The 11,738-nt window shown below is 45.3% G+C and overlaps 1 protein-coding gene across 1 annotated transcript in view; it reads left to right on the plus strand.

The window, feature by feature from the left end:
- FZD3 (frizzled class receptor 3) overlaps nucleotides 1-11,732 on the plus strand; it is a 55,556-nt gene extending 43,824 nt beyond the window's left edge. The window contains exons 4-6 of the mRNA XM_026845737.1: nucleotides 7,444-7,592; nucleotides 9,393-9,626; nucleotides 10,870-11,732. Coding sequence (XP_026701538.1) covers nucleotides 7,444-7,592; nucleotides 9,393-9,626; nucleotides 10,870-11,083 — 597 coding nt within the window. The 3' untranslated portion in view covers nucleotides 11,084-11,732. The remainder of the gene's footprint in view (nucleotides 1-7,443; nucleotides 7,593-9,392; nucleotides 9,627-10,869) is intronic.
- The last annotated feature ends 6 nt before the right edge of the window (nucleotides 11,733-11,738 follow it).

Genomic DNA, 11,738 nt, shown 5'->3' on the forward strand with positions numbered 1-11,738 from the left:
CATCTCCGGGAAAGCGATCGGGTATGAAAGAAAATGGAGAATCACCACCAGTGTTACCTTTCCTCTAGGAGAGGGTCTCATCTTGAAGGACGTGGCCACTGGCTGCCTTCTGCTCTCTGTTTCCTTGACACCGTCTGCCCTCGTGGAGAGGCAGCTCTGATGTTCGGAGCAGACCACTGTACTTGCAAGACAGGCATTTTATCTAAAAGGAAAGCTATTATCACAGTTTTTGAAGGCCCAGAGGAGATCTGAAGTGTCTCTAGATTTGACTCAGTGGCTTGCCAATGTATAAGAGGTAATTTGAAAGCCTTTGATACACGATAATGAGGGGAGCGCTGAGGTTAGCAGATGTAAAGAAGGGCCTGGCAACGGTGCCAAGTGGGAAACAGAAGAAATGACTGAATTAAATTACTTACTAGACGTTCACAGTTATTATTTCAGCTGATAACACCAGTGTAGCAGGCCTAAAGTGTAGTATTAGTTTTTTTCTTCATTGCCTGTGACTGCAGTGGAACTCAATCTCTAATACTGAAGGGATCGCTTTTCTAATGGGATTCATGCTTCTCCATTTCTGCCAAAAAAGTAATAGTATTTGAGAGCTGTTACTTTATAGCTGAAACAGCGTTCGCCCTCTACTTCTGGGTGCACATTGGGATTTTTTATTAGCGTTTCACAACTTGGCTTACTTGCAGAACGAAACTGAAATTTGAAGTTCATGCTCATACAGAACTCATTTCAAGGGAAATTACTGTAAGGTATAATCTGCGGTTAACACTGAATAGATAACTACGGTGAGCTGGATGGTGCTGCAGGTGCAGAGGGTGAACTTTGAAAGCTGAGTATCTAAAACTCCTTCAGCATGTAAACCACTGGGGAAGGGCACGAGGATGTCCCATGTCTCTGCGGGAAGGGCAGGGGGATGTAGCCTGTTACTGCAGGAAAATTACTGCACTACAGCAATAGTGTATTGTAACCCCAAAATGTAACGAATGCCTTCAACAAACCTTGCTAAAATACTCTTAACTCTTTAATTGTAGCTTCAGAAGCTACATACCATCCCCTTATCAAAGCATAAACAATAACACATTCTATTTCTTAGGCTCTTTTTTTTCTTGTGCCACTGACAGTATGCTTTTGATGACATTTAACAGTCTGTCTCTGGAGTAAATTACAACATAATAACTATTAGCAGCGCTTTGCTTGCATTGTAATTCTATAAAAGAAGAGGAAATTCTGTGTAGAGAGTTCACATCAGTGATTTTTACTCCTTGTTATTACAGTATTTGTAACATGTAGTTACATGGAGCTCTGCATAAGTCAGCAGCTCTGAAGCGTTTTGTAGAAAAATAAGAGATGAAAATACATTTTAAATTCTTAGTAACTGCATTTTAGTTTCTCTTCCTCCTTTCAGTTATGTCAATAGTTTAGCTTTCAGGGATGTTCCTTAAATAAACTTCAATATTCGCAGCAAACAGTATCAGTGGTGTAAGTTTAACCAGAACTGCCACTTTTTCATTCAAAGCTTCTTACCAGAGAGAGATTTTCTCTGAGAATACAATTTTAAAAGAAAAACTTCTCTTTATGTTTTTGCCACCTAACAATTTCCAAACTGGATATTCCACCACACTTCAATTTTAGCGCTTGTAAAATTGCAACCATTTTCCACTTGTGGTTGAAATTATTTCTGTTAGAAAGAACAATAAATACCTACCGTTCCTTTAGATGTTTCCCAATATCCTCACTTTTAAGGAGGTATGTAGATCCACTTAGGGCTTAAAGAACTTTGCATGTGTTTAAGCTCCAACGTATTTGTTTATATTTTGAATTTTTAAAAACACAGATGGAAAGTGCTTCAAGTGACCTTATTACATAAGCATGGATGGCACCAGAGACCTGAGTGTGTCCTTTGTCGATTAATCAGTCTGCCCATTTTTCATCATTCCTGTTATACCCCAAATTTGGGGGACTTCTCTCCTGCCTCAGATTTGCGAAAGGCTTTCTGCAGAGCTGAGCCAATGGGCTGGAGAAGAGGAGAAAATTATAATTTCCGCAGGCATGGTAGGATGGTCTTCTACAGCACCTAGGACCACATATATTCCCTGCATCATCTTCTCTCTCCAAGATAAACTGAAACTGGGGATCTTGTCCAGTTTTCACTGTTGTCTTCAAAGGTGGTTACACATGTCATGTGGTTTTAAAATAGTCTGGAATTTAGTGAAGCATCATGTCTCCTCTTTTAGTCGTTCAACTGAGACAAGTTGTGAAAATGAAGATGCTGGTTATTTTAGAAGTGTGGACAGCTTTTTGTCTAAGTACTCTCCCAGAAAATTATTGAGGTTTCGTGTGTTGGAGTTGGATGCTTCTGGAAGAGTTTGGGTCCTGCATGATTAATTCATCAAGGAAAGGACAAGCAAGTGATTTTGTAGTGCTGGAATTGCTCCATTGTTGCTTCAGCCAATCCGGACTTGCTTCAGTAGTCCTAGTTACCTGGATTTTCTCAGCAGGAGGCATAAATAGTAATAGGCAAGCTCAAAAATAGCGTCTCAAAAATAGTTTTAAAAAAGCAGAAGTGCTACTGAAACAGTTTCACCATTATACATGCTGTCAGTGGGAATTTACTATAAATAAGGACCCTTATTTCTAGAACTATCAGTGCTGGGGTTGCGTGGCACAGCAGATCATGCTAGCAGATGCTTTTGGAAAATGTTTTGCATTTGAGTCAAGTGGTGTGTGAAGTTCGGATGTTCCAGGTCAAATTATAACTTCAAGTAATGTGAATATTATCTAACCAGGCTCAAGTCTGCAGTGCTTTGCTGGTGTAAGTTTTACTCTTCCTAAATAGCCGGGCAGTATAGCAAAAGTGAAAATCTCCTGGATTTAAGTTTTGAGGGTGAACACGAGTGAGCTTTTGCGTAGTTTTACCGTTTTTAAAAACTCTGCAACCCGTTCTCTGTCCTAATGAAAGAAAGTGGCCACGTTTCGGGCTTGGCGTTACACGAGTCCTGTGCTTCTGAGAAATGGGCTCGGAGGCTTTGGGTTTAAACACCTGGTATTTCCAGTTTTATAAGCCTGGAACAGTAATTTCAAGTTTTATTTTTCCCATGTTAATTATTCTAAATGTCTCATAATCCACAGATATATGTTATTTTAAAACAGGTGCAGTCACTTCAGTATTAATGATCAGTGAGTAATATGTGTTACTACTTGAATTGCTTGCTTTGTGCAGAGGCTTATTTTTGAGAAATGTATGTAATGATATTTAATAACTTGCTTTGCCAAAGAGTAGGATGTTCTTCCTTTCAGCTGAAAGCATTTGTTATATATATCTATTTCATTTTTTTGCTTGCAATCATTTATAGCACCCAGCGTGAATATGTTGAGCCAGAAGCTTTGATATCAAGTGATTGACTATAATATCTTCGTGGAAGTAATATAATTTCCTGAGTGCAGTAGGGATTTGTCACATGTTCAGTGTGGGCTACAGTACACACCACTGCACCTGATTTCTGTTGGCTCCAGCATAAAGCAGTATGACTCAGTCAATAAAATAAAGATGTCCTGCAGTATCGTGAGCAACCAAGAGCTTTAGTGCTAGAACTGTTGTTTTATTCTTAATGCAAGAATCAAAATTAAATTCCCTTCAGGCTGGTAGTTATGCCAGGGGAGACTTGGCCCAGACGACAAACCTTGTATGTAAATATAAAAATTTACCTGAATATTACCTTCATTAAGAAACGATGAATTTCACCATTTATTTCACTTCACGCCACATTTGCACATTTTGAAATGAGATAATAAGGTTAATTTTTGAGCTTAATTTTGTTGGATAATTTTTTATTGGGTAATTGTTAAATTTTTTATTTTTTTTTTTCTTGAATGGAATCTCAGAAGTTGACTACAAAACCACTTAGCCTTCAGACTCACTTTGCTTGGTTAAATGCTTGCAAGCACAGGAAGGTCCATAGTGTTGTCAAAGACCTTCAACCCCTTCAGGGTTTTTCCTGGGGCAGAAAATGGAAAGAAGTGCTGAGGACAGAGCTGACCCGGGGAGAGCCTTGATCCCCCTTCATACAAAGATAACCTCTAAGAAAGATCTTATAATAATGCTCATTATGTTTCTACACTTAATTGAAAGATGGGCATGTAATCACCAAAGACCAATATCGATGGTCCTGAATCCTTGCCATGCTCTAGCCTGCCACAGTGTGCTGTGTGATTTGGGGCAAGACACTTCAATTCTCATTTTCTGTCTAAAATGGTGGTATTATTAAAATATGTGTAATAACACAAAGTATTAAAACAGTGATTACTGTATTTTCGCTGCTCCGTACAGAAACTGTGCTGCCCCTCAGCATTATATGGTTGGAAAATCACAGCCATGAGCTCTACTTCTGGGGAATCATCTTAAGACAGTGACTAGACTGAATTCAGATTTTCAGTTTGGAGAAAAAAAAAAGGTACTTGCTGTTGTTTTAGGAGATTGTATACGCAGTTCTGCGTTAATATAGTCTTGTAGGATCAGAGGGAAGATCCGTCACTGGCAATATATTTTGTAAACTGATAACACTCCACTTTAAAAGATGCCCATCCCCACAATTCCTGTTTGGAAGCTCTTCCAAAGTCTTGCTCCTGTAAGGACAACATTTCTTCATGGCTGATGAAGCCCAGATTCTTTCCTATTGCTTAGCTTAAACACTCCTGGGTGTCTTTTTGCCACATTTCAGTGTTTAGATAGTCCATGTTATATGGTAATTATCTTTTCCACACCTTTGAGTCTTTACAGGTGGGAGAAGCTTCTTGCAAGATGGGCTGTCTGCTCCCTGTCATCATCCTCTTAGCCCTTCTCTGTGTCCCTCTGCTTTCCAGGAAGACAATTTCAGACTGAATTCCCAGAACTGTACAAAGTATTCCAGGCGAACTCTAACCTTAAAGAGCAATGTTCTCACGGCTCAGAACAGCTTGTTTGATATTTTCTTCTGTTTTAAACAGGCCAGTAGATATTCAGATGGTTTTAAGTGTGATGGTTTTTACCAGCTGTGTCACAGTCTCAAAGCTGCTGCTGCAGGTACTCCTTGTTGGAAAGAGACCTAATTTCATGAGCATCTCCCCTCGATTAAGCAGCCCCAAACCTTTCAGTCATACTAATCCTTGAGCCATCTGTGGATCTTTGTTATCCTATTATGGACCTACTGTATTTCTATTGGGATCAGGAGAATTTAGCAGAAGACCAATTGAATTTCCAATTGTTTAAACATCTTTCCCAGCCTTAGCGTTGCACATTCTAGTGAGCACCTTATCCTGTCAACATGTCACAATATGAGACAGTCACTGATGTCTTCCCTTTGCCTGTCAAGTGCCTTTTCTGCCTCACGTCCGCTGCTTTTAGCCGTGCTGCTCTCGGGCAGAAGATGCTTCTGCTCTGGATCTGCTCTGGTTAAAGGCCTCTCAGTCCTTACCAAGGAGTCACCATCTACAGGATCTCCTTCCCTCTTGTCTCATCCACCTCCTGCTCTTGCTGTCACCTCTCCCGTCCTTTCACGTCACCTGTGTATCATTTACATTCTCTCTTGGTCCCTGGCTGCCTTCACTTTCTTTCTCTGCTTACAGGACTGCCCCCTGTTCTCCTCCATTGTGCCATCACCATTCATAGTCCTCATCCCCTCTTATAATAAAAGTTTTCAAGGTGTTTTGCAGCCCCATTCCTTCAGCCTCTGTTTTGCTGTGCCCAGTCTTACACACTTCCCTGGTTGCTGACTATGTTGAGTCTGGAAAGCTGCCAGTCAGAGAGGGACCTGGGGGGCAGTCTGACAGCCAGCTGAACAGGAGCCAGAGTGTGCCCAGGGGGCCAAGGAGGCCAACGGCATCCTGGCTTGTGTCAGCCCTGGCATGGCCAGCAGGGACAGGGAAGGGATCTGAGCCCTGGGCTCGGCACTGGGGAGGCCACCCCTCAATTCCTGGGTTCAGTTTTGGGCCCTTCACCCCAAAAAGGCCATTGAATGACTCGAGCGTGGCCAGAGAAGGGCAACGGAGCTGGGGCAGGGTCTGGAGCACAGGTCTGCTGGGGAGCGGCTGGGGGAACTGGGGGGGTTCAGTCTGGAGAAGAGGAGGCTGAGGGGAGACCTCCTGGCCCTCTGCAACTCCCTGCCAGGAGGGGGCAGAGAGGGGGGATGAGTCTCTGGAGCCAAGGAGCCAGCGCCAGGCCCCGAGGGAATGGCCTCAAGCTGCCCAGGGCAGGGTCAGGCTGGCTCTGAGGAAGGATTTCTGTGCAGAAGGGGCTGTTGGGCGTTGGAATGGGCTGCCCAGGGCAGGGGGGAGTCCCCGGGATCCCTGGAGGGGTTGAAGAGTCGGGCTGAGCCAGCGCTGAGGGATCTGGGGGAGTTGGGAACGGTCAGGGGGAGGGTCATGGTGGGGCTGGAGGAGCTGCGAGGGCTTTTCCAACCCAGATGGTTCTGGGATTCTGTGATTCTGAGTCTTTTGACTGTTCCCTTATTCAGGTTTTCTGACCAGCTCCCCCCCTAGCTGTGATGCAAAGCGGGGAGTCTCTTCCTGTACCCCGAGTCATTTCATGGCCAGTGGGTGTTTGAGATCTCAGGTACCTTCTGTGGCCACAGTGCAAGTGATGGTGTCATGCAAATGCTTACAGAGGACTTAATTACACCAGAATAAGTTTGTTCCTTTCCTCTACAGCCTTCTTACAAGAAGACGGTGGCATCTTTCAGGCTTGCGCTTGAAGTTCTCTGTCCTTGAAGGTTCAGGTTTTGAGCTGGGTTATCAATTCAAGACACCTATTTGTTTTAGAACCACCTTACAGAAGTTCCTGGAAGTAGGATCTTTGCATTTTCTCTGCCATCTCTTCCAAACAAACCCTTTGTATATCAAAATGGTTACAAAAATAGACCTCGTGAGCTTTTTCAGATTCAGTAATGAAGAAATGAGGAGAGGTGGAGGTTTTGCCAGGTTGGTAAGAATCAGGCAGTCGTACCTTGCTGATGCCTCAAATTCCTGAGGGGGCGAAACTATGGGCATAACCCTCCACTGAAGGCTAAGGAATAAAGGATCAGCGTGGAAACATCCCATGAAGCATTTCACCAGGGTTTTTCCCAACAGCAAACTTAGCACCTGTGCTTATATGTGTTAAGTCCATCAAAGAAACGAGTCTTTATATTTTGTAGACTAGAAAATATTTCACAATTATTCAGGGCAGAGACAAAAGACCAGAAATAGAAATAAAGGCCAAGACCTCACAGCAGTTGAAGCTTTTGTTTTACTCAACAGTGGGCTATACAACACACTCGGTCACACTCCCTAGAGCCACGAAACAAAGGAACCCTGTTGGTGTTTACTTTGGCTCAAGGCAGAGACAGTTATTTTAAATGAGTTAATAATCAGAGTAGTGAACTATGATGGGTTGTGTAATCTTTTTTTCTCTTTTTGTCTCTCTAGGTCACTCAGATGAGTCGTCCAGATTTGATTCTCTTTCTCATGAAATATCTCATGGCTTTGGTCGTTGGGATACCCTCTGTCTTCTGGGTTGGAAGCAAAAAGACCTGTTTTGAGTGGGCTAGCTTCTTCCACGGACGCAGGAAAAAAGAGTGCGTGTCGGTATCTGATAGGTAAACTGGTTGAATAATCTCCTCTTCCCTTGCAGTCCTGGAAGAGTGTTTTGGTTAGATTTTCATGGAGACAAAGACAGGAGTAGGTAGGGGCAGTTTTCTGGGAAATCTCTCACTATGCAAAATGGAGCAAGGAAGGACAAGACAAGCAACAGCTCAAAAACCCCTGAGAATTGTCACTTGTTTTTCCATAATTACTCTTTGGTCCTGGAATCAAATCTACATCGCTCCATCTGTTTCCAAACTAATTTTTAACAAGAATTAGGTTTCAGTTGAACGCTACAACTTCTCTGTCATTTACTGAGAGGTGGAATTGAAACTTTTTATTTATTAGCGTGCTTATCAACTGAATCAGACCTTTAAATTGAAATTAAACATCAGCTCTTTTCACCACGATTGCAGTTAAGAGCAGTTGTCTCTGCATTTAATCTTTATGCATTAGTGCCGAAGCACAGCTTGACAATGTCTTTCAGAATCTGTAAGGTTGAAATTAATTTAGACTAAGGTGTGGCATCAACTTAGAGACTGTATGATTTCATAATAGCTTTGAACAGCTGTTTTCATAGTCGTAAATATTGTCTTTTAAGTAGATGTTTGTGGATCCACATGCAGCAAGCCTTTCAGTGACTGCTCCATGACTTGATTTGTCCATCCTTAACAGAACTGACTTTCTGCTCTAGGTTGAAGTTGAATTACCTTCTGTGAGGTTGGAGTTAATTTTTCTTCATTCGAAAGATAACCTGCTAAGATATGCACAGGTTTAATGACAACTTAATATGATTTTAATATGTGTACGTACACGTAGGTAGGATTTCTGTAGAGGTGCCACACTAGCTTGGTGGGCAGAGGCCAGGGGCAGAGTTAACACAGGCAGAGGAAGCTGTCTCACAGCTCTGGCTCTCTCGGGGATATGGTGCCACCTGCTCTCCTGGTGCACAAGGCACCAGAGCAGCTCCCACGTGTGGCAGCGTCTGCCCGCAGCCAGATTCCAGCCCCGCTCCCAGAGCCCACACAAAGCTCCCTCCTCAGGTCACCTGTGATCCTCAGCGAGGAAGAAAATGAAGAGGAGGAGCTAGCCAGGCGGAGGGAACGGAACATGAAACAATAATATAGAGAATGGGAGGGGAGGAAAAGACCTCCCCACAAAAAAAGAGGTTAAAAAAAAAAGAAAAAAAGGGATGTAGAGGGTGTGATAGCACCTCCTTTCATCATGCTGTGGTGGAGTGGCCAAGCGTGTGCTGCTCTGCCAGCCCTTCCCGGCAAGGGATTGCAGCAAACTGTGAGGCCGTGAATTGGCCAGTTGCTTACGCATCCTTATTATAGATGTTGTACTTGACGTTCTCCTCCTGCAGCCAGTTTTAACCCAGATTTTAAATGCTCGTTTGAGTGAGGAAGCAGCTTCCGTGTTCCCTGGGTGGCAGTTCCCTGGGTGACGTGAGCTGGGCGGGTCGCAGCTCTGTCCCAAGGATTTCTCTTGTGACAATATTCTCCAACTAAGGCTGTAAGCAAATGCACTGCCAGAATTCCACGAGTCTAGTCTGGAGGATCGGATACAGGGAGTGGGAAGGATTCGAGAACGTGAACTTTGCTGAAATATCCAGGTGTAAAGGTGCTTCCAAATCAGGCAAATAGGGACATTAGAATGTCGGTAGATGGTCTTACTGGCCAAGCTGTAATATTTGTCTGCTCTGTTTGTAAAGTAGTTACAGTGTTGTTACCGTGATCCCTCTTACACAGCAGCCATTAACGTTAATTATTCAAATTGCCTGTCTTGTGCAGAGTTGTAAACGAGAGTCGCCAAGTGCTGCAAGAACCAGACTTTGCTCAGTCTCTTCTGAGAGACCCCAACACCCCCATCATCCGGAAGTCGAGAGGCACCTCTACCCAGGGCACCTCAACTCACGCCTCCTCCACCCAGCTGGCAGTGATGGACGACCAGAGGAGCAAGGCAGGCAGCGTCCACAGCAAAGTCAGCAGCTACCACGGCAGCCTGCACCGATCGCGCGACGGACGGTACGTTCCTTCGCTTTAAAATCTTGTCGAGATGAGCCTCTGGAAATTCTGGACGTTCTGCTAATATTTGCTTTCTCTGATTGCATCTCCTCTCCCTGTTAGTGTCTGGATTGGAAAGATTTAAAAAGAGCATGAGATTACAGAATCCCAGAATCCTTCAGGTTGGAAAAGCCCCTCGGGATCATCGAGTCCAACCCTCAGCCCGACTCTACAAAGTTCTCCCTTACCCCACACTCCAGCCCCTCGAGTACAAATATTTTCAGAGTCTGTGCCTTACATGGTGTGACTGCGTTCAGTGCTGGTTTTCCTGCAAAGGTGGTGATCTGTGTTACGTCATCAAAGTGCAGGGGAAAACACATCTGTCCTGAAATCAGCTTAGTGTTTTTGTGGCTGCTTTTGTTGTGTGTAAATTTGTTTTGTTTCTGGAAATAGTCCTAGCCCTGCTGAAGTAAACAGTAATAAAAGTTACCCACTCTAACTTGAGGTGTAGTTAAGGTTTATAACATAATTTATCATCAGGCATTTTACTCACCCAGTTATCAATAGTATACACAGCCCTGCTGTAAGAATGGAGCCGCATAAGGAGTTGAAACAATTTGCCTGGGGCCATGTGAGCTAAATTACTGAGCTAAACACAGAAGGACTTTTTCCACAAAAGCAGAGGGTTTGTGTGTGTGCCAAGATTGATTTACATTTTTTCACTACGGTGGCGGTAACAATACAGCACCTCAATCCCAGAGAGATCTGGAGGGGCTGGAGCGAGGGCAGAGGAGGGCAGCGAGGCTGGGGAAGGGCTGGAGAATCAATGCTGTGAGGAGCCAGGGAAGGAGCTGGGAGTGTTCAGTGTGAGGAGGAGGAGGCTGAGGGGAGCCCTCATCCCTCTCTGCAGCTCCTGACAGGACATTGCAGAGAGGCTGGGGCTGGGCTCTGCTCCCAGGGGATCAGGGACAGGACAAGAGGGAACGGCTGGAAACTGCCCCAGGGGAGGGTCAGGCTGGGCAGGAGGAGAAAATGTTTCCCAGCAAGAGTGGTGCGAGAGTGGAACAGGCTGCCCTGGGAGGGGGGAGTCCCCATCCCTGGGGGGGTTTCAGGGCCGTTGGGATGAGCTGTGGGGGATGTGGGGTAGGGGAGAACTGTGTAGAGTCGGGCTGAGGGTTGGACTCGATGATCCCGAGGGGCTTTTCCAACCTGAAGGATTCTGTGACTGTAATAGTAACGAGCATCCTCTCTTTTCATAAACCAGGTACACTCCCTGCAGCTACAGAGGCGTAGAAGACCGACTACCTCACGGCAGCATGTCGCGACTGACGGATCACTCCAGGCACAGCAGTTCCCACCGGCTGAACGACCAGTCGCGGCAGAGCAGCATCAGGGATCTGAGCAGCAACCCCCTGACGCACATCACGCACGGCACCAGCATGAACCGCGTCATTGAGGAGGATGGCACCAGCGCCTGAGCCGCTGCTGGCGGGCAGGAGAAGTTGCTGGGGGTGGCGTGGCCCCGCGGTCCCTCCCGCCGCAGCGCGGTGACGCTCAGTATTATCGTGCCTCTCGTCGGGTGCTGATTTTGCTCATCAGGAAGCCGAAATTGGCTTCTTCCTGTTGAAGCTAGAGTGTTCAGCCATCTTGAATTCTTGAGTAAAAAAGCTGGTTGCCTCATTTGAACCTAGCTGTAGGTAATTATTTATTCGACAACTGCTCCTCATCAGACACCATCGCTGAATTTCTTTGTTGAAAAACATCTCCCCCTCCCTCCAGTGGCTCTGCATGTCAGTAGGTGTTACCCTTGAAAACCTCGCTGGCGGGCTCACGCTGAGAAGTTTTTTCTGACAAAGCATAAGGGAACTCTTGACTACTGACGGAATTCCTCCGCGTGCCTCTCCGGTTAGATAACAACCCCCCAAAGCCATCCTCCTCCTCCTCGTCAGGCGCGGGGAGGGGTGGGGACACGTGTTAGGAGCCTGGAGAGGACGTCCCTGCGCACCGGCGGGCAGCGGTGATGGGGACGCTGGGAAGGCGACACAGGAACGAGCGTTTTGGAGAAGGGAAGGAAAGGAAACTCCGCTGATGATCACCAGCTCTTGGCAGAGCTGTTCAGGCTCAGTTGTTGGG

This window comes from Athene cunicularia, assembly GCF_003259725.1.
Source record: "Athene cunicularia isolate RWA chromosome 3 unlocalized genomic scaffold, athCun1 chr3_part1, whole genome shotgun sequence".
Lineage (NCBI taxonomy): Eukaryota > Metazoa > Chordata > Aves > Strigiformes > Strigidae > Athene > Athene cunicularia.